Source organism: Vanellus vanellus (genome assembly GCF_965231255.1).
Source record: "Vanellus vanellus genome assembly, chromosome: 17".
NCBI lineage: Eukaryota > Metazoa > Chordata > Aves > Charadriiformes > Charadriidae > Vanellus > Vanellus vanellus.
The window spans coordinates 7,117,414-7,129,466 of record NC_138922.1 but is presented as its reverse complement, the minus strand read 5'-3'; the positions used below and the strand labels follow the sequence as shown (position 1 = coordinate 7,129,466).

At 44.6% G+C, this 12,053-nt stretch overlaps 1 protein-coding gene across 1 annotated transcript in view; it reads left to right on the top strand.

Annotated features, from left to right (window-relative positions):
• UNK (unk zinc finger) overlaps positions 1-9,922 on the top strand; it is a 41,431-nt gene extending 31,509 nt beyond the window's left edge. The window contains exons 11-17 of the mRNA XM_082492187.1: positions 1,510-1,578; positions 2,272-2,446; positions 3,600-3,701; positions 5,196-5,384; positions 8,327-8,508; positions 9,058-9,315; positions 9,715-9,922. Of these exons, the coding sequence (XP_082348313.1) occupies positions 1,510-1,578; positions 2,272-2,446; positions 3,600-3,701; positions 5,196-5,384; positions 8,327-8,508; positions 9,058-9,315; positions 9,715-9,870 (1,131 nt within the window). The 3' untranslated portion in view covers positions 9,871-9,922. The remainder of the gene's footprint in view (positions 1-1,509; positions 1,579-2,271; positions 2,447-3,599; positions 3,702-5,195; positions 5,385-8,326; positions 8,509-9,057; positions 9,316-9,714) is intronic.
• The last annotated feature ends 2,131 nt before the right edge of the window (positions 9,923-12,053 follow it).

The following is a 12,053-nucleotide window of genomic DNA, read 5'->3' as shown; positions in this document are numbered from 1 at the left end:
GACGAGTGTCGAACAGGGTAGGGATGTGTTGGATCATCCAGCAGGCGTGTTATCAGACACACGCAGATGCACTAACGTAATGCATCTATTGCACACAAAGGAAAACAAGCCTGTGATGGGTTCAGCGGTAGTTTTGCTGTATGTAAACGCACTGTATGTTGTTCAGGGAAGCGTGAGAGAATGGTACCCACCGCAGAAGGATCTTTGCATCCGTATCTCAACTGTCTGTTTGCCGGGCTCTGACCTCCCCATCTGCCCATAGGCATACAGCTGAGCGGAGAAAATGATTTAATTAAGCAAAACCAAGGGATGAATTCTTCCGCTGTTCTTTCGCCTGTCTGGTTATGTCATCCCTCTCCAGCAATCATTTATCTTTTTCATAAGACTTTTTAAGCCAAAAAGTCAAGGCATATCGCTTCAGGTCAGCATGGCGTCTCATGCGCTGCTGTTGTACATCATGCCTGAATCTTCCCTGTAGAGATGGTGGCCGCCTGCGTTTGCGGTAAAAACAATTGAGCGGACTTTATGCCTGGAATATGTCTCTGGTTCAGACTGGGGAGGGTGGGGGTGTTGGGAGAGCGAGTAAGCAAGCAGCTCTGCCTCTCAGCACTTTTTTGCTCCCTCTCTGTGCTTGGAGGGTGTGATTGATCTCCCCGCACCTTATGCGTGTAGCAGCATGGGAGGAACGGAGCCGGGACTGCGGAACAGACCGTTAGGCACTGACAAGCTCATGAGGCTGCTTCCTTCCCAACTCTGGTTATTGTGGCTCAGAACTGACTGATGTAGTGAGGCAAGAGGGTTGATATCCATTAAGGATATAGTGCTGGAAGGTCCTTAAGCTGAATTTTTAGGCTGGATAGTGGAATTCTAAATGTATGTTGGCAGTCATGCAGTTTTGCAATTCCAGACAGCCTTCACCTCACTTATATTTTATAGTTTTGAGCTATCCCTGTTAACTGAAGGGGGAAGGATTTTTTAAAAAAAAAACCCAACAGTTTTGATGATATTGCTTTTAAATTGGTTAGTTATTACTGTATTTTACTTTGCAATCCTAGCTGGGAGCTGGAAAAGTTTGAGGGAAAACATAATCTACATACTTTATTTTTCCAAAGCTGAAAAATGTTTACATAACTTAAAAATACAGTATGCCTCCCACCATTTCTGGTCCTTTTTTTAGATACTGGTAGGGCAGATGCATTATTTATAGCAAGGCAAAATAATTCATTTTTGGTCTTGGTTCTTAAGATGTCCTTTGTGCTAGCAGAGGACTTCTACATTTGCTTTCAATGCTGCTATTTGTCACAAGTCTTTGCATAACTCTAGGGGTGATGTCTTGGTATATAGAAAGCAAATTACGGGGATTGCTGTGCTTTCCCGCTCTCTAAATTCTGTAGTGCCCAGAGCAGGCTGTTAGAGAGGAGGGGACTGTTTCCCATGGCCTCTCCAAAGCCATTTTTAATTTTGCTGCTAATCCCTCTGCTTATCTTTTGTTCTCTTTCTTTACTGCAGCAAGCAAAAATGAAGTCCCACTCACTGGAACACAGGAGCCAGGAGCAACCTTTGTTACAGCCCAAACAGGTACAGTACTGCTGGCAGGGCTCTGAACCTAGCTCAGTGCTCACACCACCACAGACAAGGACATGAGAAGTCTCTGTGGATCCAGACAACTCTGCAGGGAGTAAATGACAGTCCAGACACGATTAGGGATGCTCAGCTTGAGGGATTTCTTTATGAAGGTGGGATGATTTGCTGGAGGTGTTGTTTGTGAATGGCTAGACCTGTGTGAATTCAGGGTAGGTTCATAGGCCTGGACAGTGCTGGAGAGAGTCTCCAAATTACAGAAAATTGAGCTGGAATGAATCTCTGGAGTCATCTAAGTTCAAGGATTCAGCAAAGAGAATTTAATATCAGGTTCTGAGTCGTGTGCTGAACTAAGTCTGCGTGAGTGATTGTGTGGCCCATCCCTATGATTGCATGCAACCTGTGGGTCACAGAAGTTAATTCTGGGATGTTTGTGATACTGAGGCGGGAGGGAGGAAGGGGGGGATGGACAACGGATGGAATGGAGAACAGTCGGCAGAAATTAAAGAAAAGCTGTTAATCTCTCCCCCACCCCCAGCCCAGTAGTAGCACCAGCCATCTGTCAGGTTGGAAGCAGGCAGGAACAGGTTTGTTGCTGATCTTTGGCTCATTCCTGCATGTTTCTGGAGGGATTCTTCGATAAAGATGTTTTATTTCCTACCTCTTTCCCTTTTAAAACTCTTGTTTCAGGACATACTGGGTATTCTCCCAGTGGGGAGCCCGCTGACATCCAGCATCTCCTCTAGTATCACCTCCAGTCTGGCTGCAACGCCACCAAGCCCTGCCGGCACCAGCAGCATACCAGGCATGAATGCCAATGCCCTTCCTTTCTACCCAACCAGTGACACCGTTGAGTCTGTCATAGGTAACTTTGCCTTTTTTATGTATGCTAATAGGGCTTCCTCAGACGTGGATCGCCAGGTATGAGAATTGGAATAGTATGGGTGTTCCAGTGAACTCCATTTATTTTTTTTTTTCTCTCTGTCCGTGTTGGCAGATTCCTGAGGCTGTAAGCTTTTTCTGTGACTGTGACACATCTGATGTTTTCTGCAGGTCGTTACGGATGAAATTCACCCACAGGACCAACAGAAGGCCTCTGAGCCACTTACTCAGAATGTCAGATGGTGTAAAGGGCTTTAGTTTTAGGTTTGTCAAAGTGACAAAGAGGTCTTGGAGTAGGCAGGAAATCACAGGGGCGTTTTCCGCAGTTACAACCCCTTACGTTCTAAATGACAAATTTATAGCGAGGGCTACCACCAGGTAGATTGTAAGGACTTGTCCTTCATAGAGCGTAGGACAGAGGCTGTAAGGAAAAAGGAGAACAGGGAAGTCCACAGAGTAGAATCATGCCTCTTAGATAGGTACAGATTTTTTGGTCACCTCTTTTTTTTTTTTTTTTTTTTTTTTAATCTAACATTTCTGAGGTGATCTCGCTAATTTGTTAAAAATAATAATAGAAATGAGTGGGCATGTGTGGGATGGAATTATATTGATCACGATTAGTGATGAGGCATGTTCAAATAGATGTAAAATTTGCAGGCATTCATAAGCTTTCTTTATTTTACCCTATCTTTGAACCTCAGAGATGTTTTTCAGGTGTTCTCTTCTACTGGTATTTCTTTTCTGAGTGGCTCTTCAACAAAGTAGGGACAAAGCACAAGCCAGACCCAGACATGTCATAAGCCAGTGTTACTGCATATTATGGACAGACTTTAAAGAGCAGTTTGGGGAAGGCTTATGGGAACTGCTGTTATTTCATCAAACTTCTGTTTTCTTACAACATTTGGCAATGCTTTGAGACGAAAAGAAATCAGATCAGGCAAAACCTGAACAGAAAAAGCTGCCCATGACACTTCTGCCAAACCATTTAAAAACAGCGCTGCACAGGGCGGAGAGTAGGGCCGTGCAGACTGACAAATAGAGAGCAAAGGCTCCTCTGCATGTAGGCTCTTTGGGCCATCCTATCTCTTGAAGTTGTTGGTCCTTTATAACATAATTGGTACCTCTGTGTCTGGCAGAGTCTGCCTTGGATGACCTGGACCTGAATGAATTCGGAGTGGCTGCCCTGGAGAAGACATTTGACAGCAGCACAGTGCCCCACACGAGTGGCATCATGATAGGTACATGAAAGCAACAGAGCTTTCTTTATCTTCTGCCAAGCAGTGTTGCCCAGTCACCTCAGTGGAGCCAGCCCAACAAAGCTCTAAAACCAGTCCCAAAATAACATTGGTTAAAACAGTAATTAAAACAAACTCTGGCAACTGCTGAGCATCTTTGAAGTGAAAGCTTGCCCTTACTGACTCGCAGAGCTGAGTTCTTGCCATTGGGCCCAGGTGTCCTGGGGACGTTTCTTGAGACTGAATGGGACTTGCTTGATTTTTATTTTTTATTTTTTTTAAGTGTGTAAGTAGACTCTAGAAGGCATCTGATAGTTTTAAAAACAGGCCAAAGTATAATGATTTGCATCTTAAGCAGAAAACTCTCCCTAGCAGTAACAGGAAACTCACTGACCTGGTAATGCTATCCATCTGTCACAGAGTGTCATCAAGGTCTGCTGATTGGATTCCTGTAATGTCTGTCTCCTTTTAACACGTGGAGGTAGGCTAAGGCCTCTTCTACCTGCCTCTATAATGTCCAGGGGAAAAACGAAACGTCTTTAAACTTCTTGGAAGTGGTTGTAGTTTCTGGCTACCCTTGCTGTGTAAAACAGGTTTTTTGAATGGGAGCTAACTTCGGTTGTCTGAAGGTTTCCAAGGGAGCTACGCTGCCTGGAGGAGTATTGAGGTAGGAAGGGACCTGTGGAAGCAACCCTAAAGAATATCACTTCCACTTCCCTGCCAGTGAGAAGAGCCTGGTCGGAGGGTTTGCCGTGCATGTCTGCTGATAGCCCTGCTTCTGCTGCTGCTCATCTGCAGTGGTTTAGACATCCTCCACACTGCTTTTCCCTCTGTTCACATCAGGCCTGGGCGTTACCTGGTGATCTTCCAAGAAGGGAGATTGGGAGAGAGCGGGGAGCAGGGCTGAGATCTCCCTCAGTCTGTGTGTGGCAGGCAGAATGACCTCTTGCGTAAGGGAAGCTTGATGTCTTTGGAGGTTGGGCTTTTGTTTATCTGGGGTTTTTTATTACCGATAGATCCAGGCTCTCAAGTATATCTAAAATGACTAAAGCTAGTTACTGATTTTTTCATGGTTAAGATCATGACCTGACCCAGCGTGAAAGTCTTCTCACCACAGGTTATTTGAAAGTATTAAAGGCAGAGGCACATGTCTTTAGAGGTGAATTTTTCATTACAAAGCATTTCACCAGATACAAAAATAATCTTCTCCAGACTGATAGGGACTGAACTCTGCTCAGAAAAACTTTTGTTCCTTTGGCTGATGAAAAAGTAGTCCACTGAACTCTGGAGGGTCTTAACCCGTGTTGTTCATGGGATGGCAACTCCAGTGCTCCTCTTAAAGGCCAAGAGGGGAATGAAATGTGATGAGAAGCGGAGGGAATCCCGAGGGGCTTAGGGAGGAGAAAGGGAACCTGACGCCTTCTGCTCTGAACTCCTGCACTGTGCCCATACTTCATGGTCATACATAGCCATCCTTTCTGTGTGTTCTTTGTCCAGGTGGGAGTTTGCTGCAAAGTTCTGCTCCTGTAAATATCCCCGGGTCCCTTGGAAGCTCTGCCTCCTTTCACTCTGCCTCTCCTTCTCCACCGGTCAGCCTCTCATCGCATTTCCTTCATCAGCCCCAGGGACACTTAAGCCAATCAGAAAACACGTTCCTGGGGACATCAGCTTCTCATGGATCGTTAGGTAAATGCACAGTGTGTGTGTCCCATGTACATGCCTGTCTGTGCCATGTAAGTATTTTCTTTTAAGTTAGATTTAATTTCAATGTATTATTTCACTGCTGCCATTTGTATCTCTTCCCATGAGAACAGCAACGTTACTAGAAGCTGCTTTACCAAAAATCAGCTGATACCTTGCGAACAAGGGAGCATTTCTCTCTGCTTCCCATGTATCTAGGCTGAGAAAAAGGTATGGATAGGTTAAGTGACTTGTTCTGATGAAGACTTCCAGGGAAAAGAGCTCTGCCTTTTCCTGCCACCAATGCTGCGCCAAGACTTCACTGTACATAAAACTCAGAGTTGGGTCCTCAGCCTTGCTTAGTTAAGGTGGAGATTGCAGTTTGCCCTTGTCTCACCTACTTACAGGTGAGATTGGCTTCTGGGAGCTGCAGGGCAGACTTGGGTCACTGTACTTTCTTTGCCTGTTTGGCACTCTGCATGCAGTTTTGCAATATGGACTTTGCAAAAAGTTAGTGTTCTGGCGTTGTCCCCTTTGCTCCTTTTTTTTTTTTTTTTTTTCCTTTCCCCCTCTTGAGGATCTGTTTCTTGTATGAAGGACTGTGAAAGGAAGAGAAATGGAGTTGAAGCTTCAGCTGTATCAGGCAGAACTGGGAACTGAGGGCCAATTCTGTTTTGTTATCCAGATGCAGGATTACTTTGAGAAATAAAAGGCTCAAAGCTGCTACAGTGACGCTTTCTCTGCTGATTTCTGTGCTAGTAACAGTAAATATTAGTTCTCTCTTGATACTAGATGTAAACGCTCCTTCAAATTTGAGATACACTTTAATCTTCAGCTTAACCTAATAAAATGATTACACGCTTTTGTAATCTATTTCTGTACGCACTTATCTGTGTAACTGCATCCCTTGTTTGCGTAGGCCAAAACCATGCTTCCATGCCTTGCGATTGCTATTTGTTTGGCTTTAACAGCTTTTACAATTAATGTAATAAGAAAAGAGACATCAGAGGGCATCTCTGCTATTAATTAGCGTTGAGGCTGGCTGTTCATCCCAGTTTCAGTAAGAAAAGGAAAACTCACTGGTAAGGCCTGCTTTTAATTTCAGAAGAATCAGGTTAAGCAGTCATATTTGTCTTGACTATGTAGTTATACAAATAAAAAGCCAAAGAAATGTAGGAAATTCAGAAATGTGTTTAAATAACTTATTTTTAAGAAAAAAAAGTTAGATATTTTCCTGTAAAACAACAAAACCATTTTTGCTGAGGTTTTGATAAGATATTTAAATAGTAGCCTAGCAGTTTGGAATCCGGAATCTATCTATTCCCTGAGACTTGCTGAATGAACATAAGTTAGTGTGTAGTGTGTGTAGTTATTGCTTATTTGTACTGCAATTAAGTTAAAAATACCCAGTCCTGGGCTACTTCCCACTGTGCTAGATGCAAATTGTGCAGGGAAGGCATCCTGACCAAAGGGGCTTGCTACTTCAAAGGTGAAATGAGAACAGCAGGTGGAAAGAGGGAGTAAAAAGAAGTGACAAGATAAGCTTGGTCAGCATTAAGGCAGAATTGGTGGCTCGGCAGCAGCCTGCCTAGTGCTCGATTCCCTTTCGAGAAAACCGGCGTTTTAAAAACAAAGTGTGAGTTGGGATTCCATTAAAACTTCTTGCTCTCGACCGAGCATGCTTCAGAGCAGCTGAAATAGATCTGTGGTAAGTGGCTTGAGCCAGCAAAGATCCCTTGCTGCTCTGCCAAATGACTTCTTAATGAGCTGAAGCTCTCGGTGAAGGCAGGTTACTATTTTTCAGCTGTATTTTTTTCTGTAACTGTGTCTTGGCTGGTACTAAATGGGAAGTAAGTGGTGCCGGGTTAGCCCTCAGTGAGAGGCCATCGACTTGCTTGCAGACAACAGTCAGTTTGGCTGCTGTAAGATCAGAATTCTCAAACGCACCTAGATTTGGGAATGTCCACAGCTGGTGGTGAGCACCACTAAATGTAAACGACTCCTACATTGAACTGGTGCATGTCTGTGTGCGGAAGAGTCCACATCGCTCAGTAGCTCTGTCTCGATATGAGCTTTCCCTGCTAATTCTACCCTGAGCACAAAGTGTGGATGCTTATTTTAAGTAGAAATATTTTTGTTATTTAGACTACAAACCTTGGAGTCTGTTTAAAAAAAAAAAAAAAAAAAAAATAGCCAGTTTCGTTTATAACTGGTTTTCTACAGCTTTATCTCCTAAGCCTTGAATTTCTTCCAGAAAATAGAAATTATTTGAACAAGCTAAAATAGAGAAGTGGTTAGTCATCTCCAGTGCCAATCACTAGCTTTGTGCTAGAACTCTGCAGGGGCTGAAGCTGATGTATATCCTATCGCCTCCATTTGTTTATAAACAGGGTTTTCCAGTTAGTGCCGTTTCTTGCATATGCCAACAGTCATGACGTTGGTGCATTTTAGTCTCGCTGTTTGGGAAGTGAGACTCCTTTTCGCAGCACCAAGCTGAGGAGGCAAAAGCAGAAGTTTCCTTAGGGTATGGAGTGAGAGGAAGCACCACCTCGGGCAGCTGTGTGAACCAGTCTGTTCCCCAGCGCCGGTGGCTGTGCTGCACAGAAAGGTGGGAAGGTAGTAAGCAGTTAATTCTCATACAGGAAGGTGGATTCAAGCTGGTAGTCAGCTCTGCTCCAAAATCGATGCTTCTAAAATCAGCCTGGTTCAAAGGTTGCCTCCACTCAGTTTCTTGGGTCCTCCCACTGTCATTAGAGATGCCTAATGGAGTGACACTTCCCCTGTAAAGTCCCTCTGTGACGGACTCCTGGGTCCTGGGGATGAAAGCAATTCTTATGATCTTTTTCCTCTGTACACATTTTTGAATCCTGGATTTCACAGGGGTAGGGAGGAAATGGGGAACTTGCCAGCACCTGTGACATAACCCTCTCTATTTCCCTGTGAAACAGGTTTAAATGGGATGAACAGCAGCATATGGGAACACTTTGCTTCGGGGAGTTTTTCGCCCAGTACCTCACCTGCATTTCTGTCAGGTCCAGGTGCTGCGGAGCTGGCACGGCTACGACAAGAACTGGATGAAGCCAACGGCACAATAAAGCAGTGGGAAGAGTCTTGGAAACAAGCCAAACAGGTACTTGGGCAACTCTGGGGAAGAGGGATTAGGGAGTGTAAAGGAGTAGGAGGGTGTCAGCCTTTCAGCAGGAGTTTTCCAAACAAATGAGGTGATGGAAAGAGCTGTAGGTTTTACATACAGATTCTCTTAAACATTCTTATTTCTTCTGCCTTGGAAAGGGGGACTGAATCACTGTCCCTGATGTGTTTAGGTGCTGGACGTGCAAGGCCAGGGGTCATAACAGATGCACTGAGGTGCTTGACAGTGTTTTAGACCTGGCAATTGACTTAGATTGCATACTTAGTTTGCCCGTATGCAAAGTTCATCCTCTTAACGCTGTGAGCCAAAGACATAGAACCACAGCCCAACCAGATGAGGTATCTGGAATGAGCAGCCCTCTGAAGCGAAGCTCCAAGGATATTTCAGAATTTGGGAACGGGGCAGATTGGACAGAACACACTCCTGGTGAGGAGTGTATGGAAACGGATAGTTTTGTCTGGGATTCTCTGTTGCAGGCTGACTGAGTTTTCAGACTTCTTCTTTTACCCTCTTTGTTGGAACCTGTAGGCTTGTGACGCTTGGAAAAAGGAGGCAGAGGAAGCAAATGATCGCGCCAACACAGCTAACATGGAATGTGAACTGGCCCGGGAGCAGAGGGAAGCCTTGGAGCTGCAAGTGAAGAAACTGCAGGAGGAGCTGGAGAGGATCCACACAGGCCAGGACCCTCAGTTCCTGCGCTCCTTCTCTGACCTGGAAACGCTCTCACTCTCTTCGCTTTATACCCTTCAGAAACAGCTGCGGGCAAACCTGGAGAAAGTCGATAAGGTGAGTGCCAGGGATTTGCAGGGCAGAGCTTTGCTCTCTCTGCTCCTACAGATCGCAGCTTTTTTCCCTTTTCTTTAATACGGCCAGAAATCCGCAGCCTATCAAAGCAATTCCATGTGGATGTGGCCACAGTGAGTTTTGGCCAGCTTACCGGAAAATACCTACCTCTTCTTTGTGCCTTAAGTACAGAGTTTAAGTTAAAGCTGCTCTTTTGAACCTAAAGGTCCTAAAAGACATCGTGCTGTGCTGCTTTCCTTTTGCTTCCAAAGACGGATGGGCAGACAGCTGCAGGTCTTCCCCTGCTGCTTCCTTGCTGTTCCCCAAACTGCATAGCGCAGGACGGCAGCCCCTTTGCTTTGTGACTTTGCTTACGTTTCGCCCTGTCCCCCTCTCTTGCAGGCGGTATTTCAGATGCAGTCAGTGAAATGCCTTAAGTGTCAGGAGGAGAACCGGGTGGTGTTACCGTGCCAACACGCAGTGCTGTGTGAAACGTGCGCCGAGGAGGGCGAGTGCCCCATCTGCCATCCCAACAGGCCCCATTCTCTCCAGTCGTGACCTTCCAAGGACACTTGTTCTAATCATATCGTATAGGACTTTTTAACTTTATACATACGTAGATATATATGTATGTGTACATATATATATGTATGTGTATATATATATGTATATATGTGTGTGTATGTGCATGTTTGTGTATGTGTATATATATGCACACACATGCACATACACACATAAAACAAAAATTAGTTGCAGAGCACTTTTTAATATTTTACATCCCGTATCTAAACTGCCCCTCACCCGTGCCCCACTAATTCTAACTCTTGAGGAACTTTGAGAGCTGTTTTTAATACAGATCAAAGGGCCGTTTGCAAAGAGTCTGTGTTTCTCCTCTTTTCTATTTAGGTGATAACAAATTTTTGACTATTTCCAGAAGGATTTAGAGTGGGCGAGAGGGGCTTCCATGTGCTTTCCAGAGGAAGAGTTGAGATCACAGGGAGGATCAAGGTGGATTGAAATGACTTGTTCGTGTCTTCAGTCTCCCTTCTCTTTCGCTGACCCAGCTCGGTTAAAGCTGCCCTCCCTGGCGCAAGCTCTGCTGGGTGCCTGCCCGGTGGGCCTCACGTTTGCCGATCTCTGAATGTGCGGGAACTTTGTCTGTCATTTAATCAGCAAAGTTCGCTTTTTAAATTTTTTTACGCTCTTTGTATATTTGTATGAAAAGAAGAAAAGGGGGGAGGGGGGGGAAGTATTGGACCTAGAGCAAGCCAAGCCCCAAAATTCAGTGACTAGCGTCCACTGCTGATACAGCTAACATGTTCCAGGTCTGAGCAGCCTTAGAAGTGTTGCCCTTGGGTCAGCTAAAGCCCTTTATGAAAGGAATATGGATGCACAGGTTAGTTGTCTCCAGGCAGCCCTTTGTCTCGAGACTTTTTACTGTTTCAGACCAGCTTAATTTTCTTTTAGCCACGGGGACCTGTTTTCGTAGTCATTGCTGAAACGCATGAAACGATTCTGGGTCGTCAGGACACTTTTGTTGAACGGAGTTGATGTTTCCTGTGTCAGCACCTCAAGGATGGGTTATGGGCTACTGGGTCCAGAAACCCTCATACTTCATCATCATGTACACCTGTGGTGACAGAGAAAGTCCAGTGTGACAAAGAAATGCCACCAGCTTAGACCTTACCAGTAGCTCAACTTTCCTGTGACTTTCTTTACCAGTGTATCCATTAAATTTTTACATCAGGTGGATTGCAGTAACCTGCTGGGATCTCAACCAAAAGACCGCTCAGTTGACTAAACATTTTTATTTTGCACGGGGATGCTGCCTGTGCTGCCCCTCCCTGACCTGGAAAAGCACTGGAACCTCCAGCAGCCCACTGTTGTAGGAAAACTGAATTTTTACCGGAGCCTCTCAGAAAGCTTCATATTTAATGCAAAGACATAATTAGGTTTGCTTCCATAATTCCACCTTTCCTTTACATGGAAGGGGTTAATATGCATTCCCAGATGATCTCTTAAGTGCAGCTCTGTGTAGTTCTTTTTTTTTTTTTTTTTTTTTTTTTTTAATGTTTTTCCCATTAACTTGTTTTTGGGGTTTTTGGTAAAAATACTTTTTTTTCCATGTGTATTTTATTGTAACTAGCATCAGTTTTTTTAATTTTTTTTTTTTTATGGAGAGACACTGTTGAGTGACTATTGTGGCTATGTTGTTTGGCTATAGCCTTTGAATGTCTGTGCCATGGGGCAGCACATCTGCCTCGGTCTGATCTTAAGGAAAGACCTTTTATTAAAATACGTGAACACTTCTTTTTTTAGGGGAAAAAAAAAAAAAAGAAAAAAGTAGGGGGAGGAAGAAGAAGCCCAATTAAGATGAAAATTTACTAAAAAGTTTTTGTAACTAACTTAAATCATAGGAAATAAACTCTTGAATCAGGTTTTTAATATTTATAAGAACCGGAGCTGATCCGCCTGTTCTGGCTATTGGTTTGTAACGCTGACTTTTGATGAGCGCGGTGGTTTATCTGCTCTCCTGCCCCCCGGTGGGACTGCTGAGGGTGACGCTGCCTTTGGCCAACCCTCAGTTTTCAGAACTGTCCGGCGTGGGGCTGCGTGACCGCATTTGATTCCCGCAGGGGCTCTTCACTTGGCCCCTTCTCTTCAGACAAAACTTATCCGCTGATGGCAGCTCTGTCTGTCTCCTGGGACTTGAGCTCAGGGTGTGATGCAGGGCTGTTGGG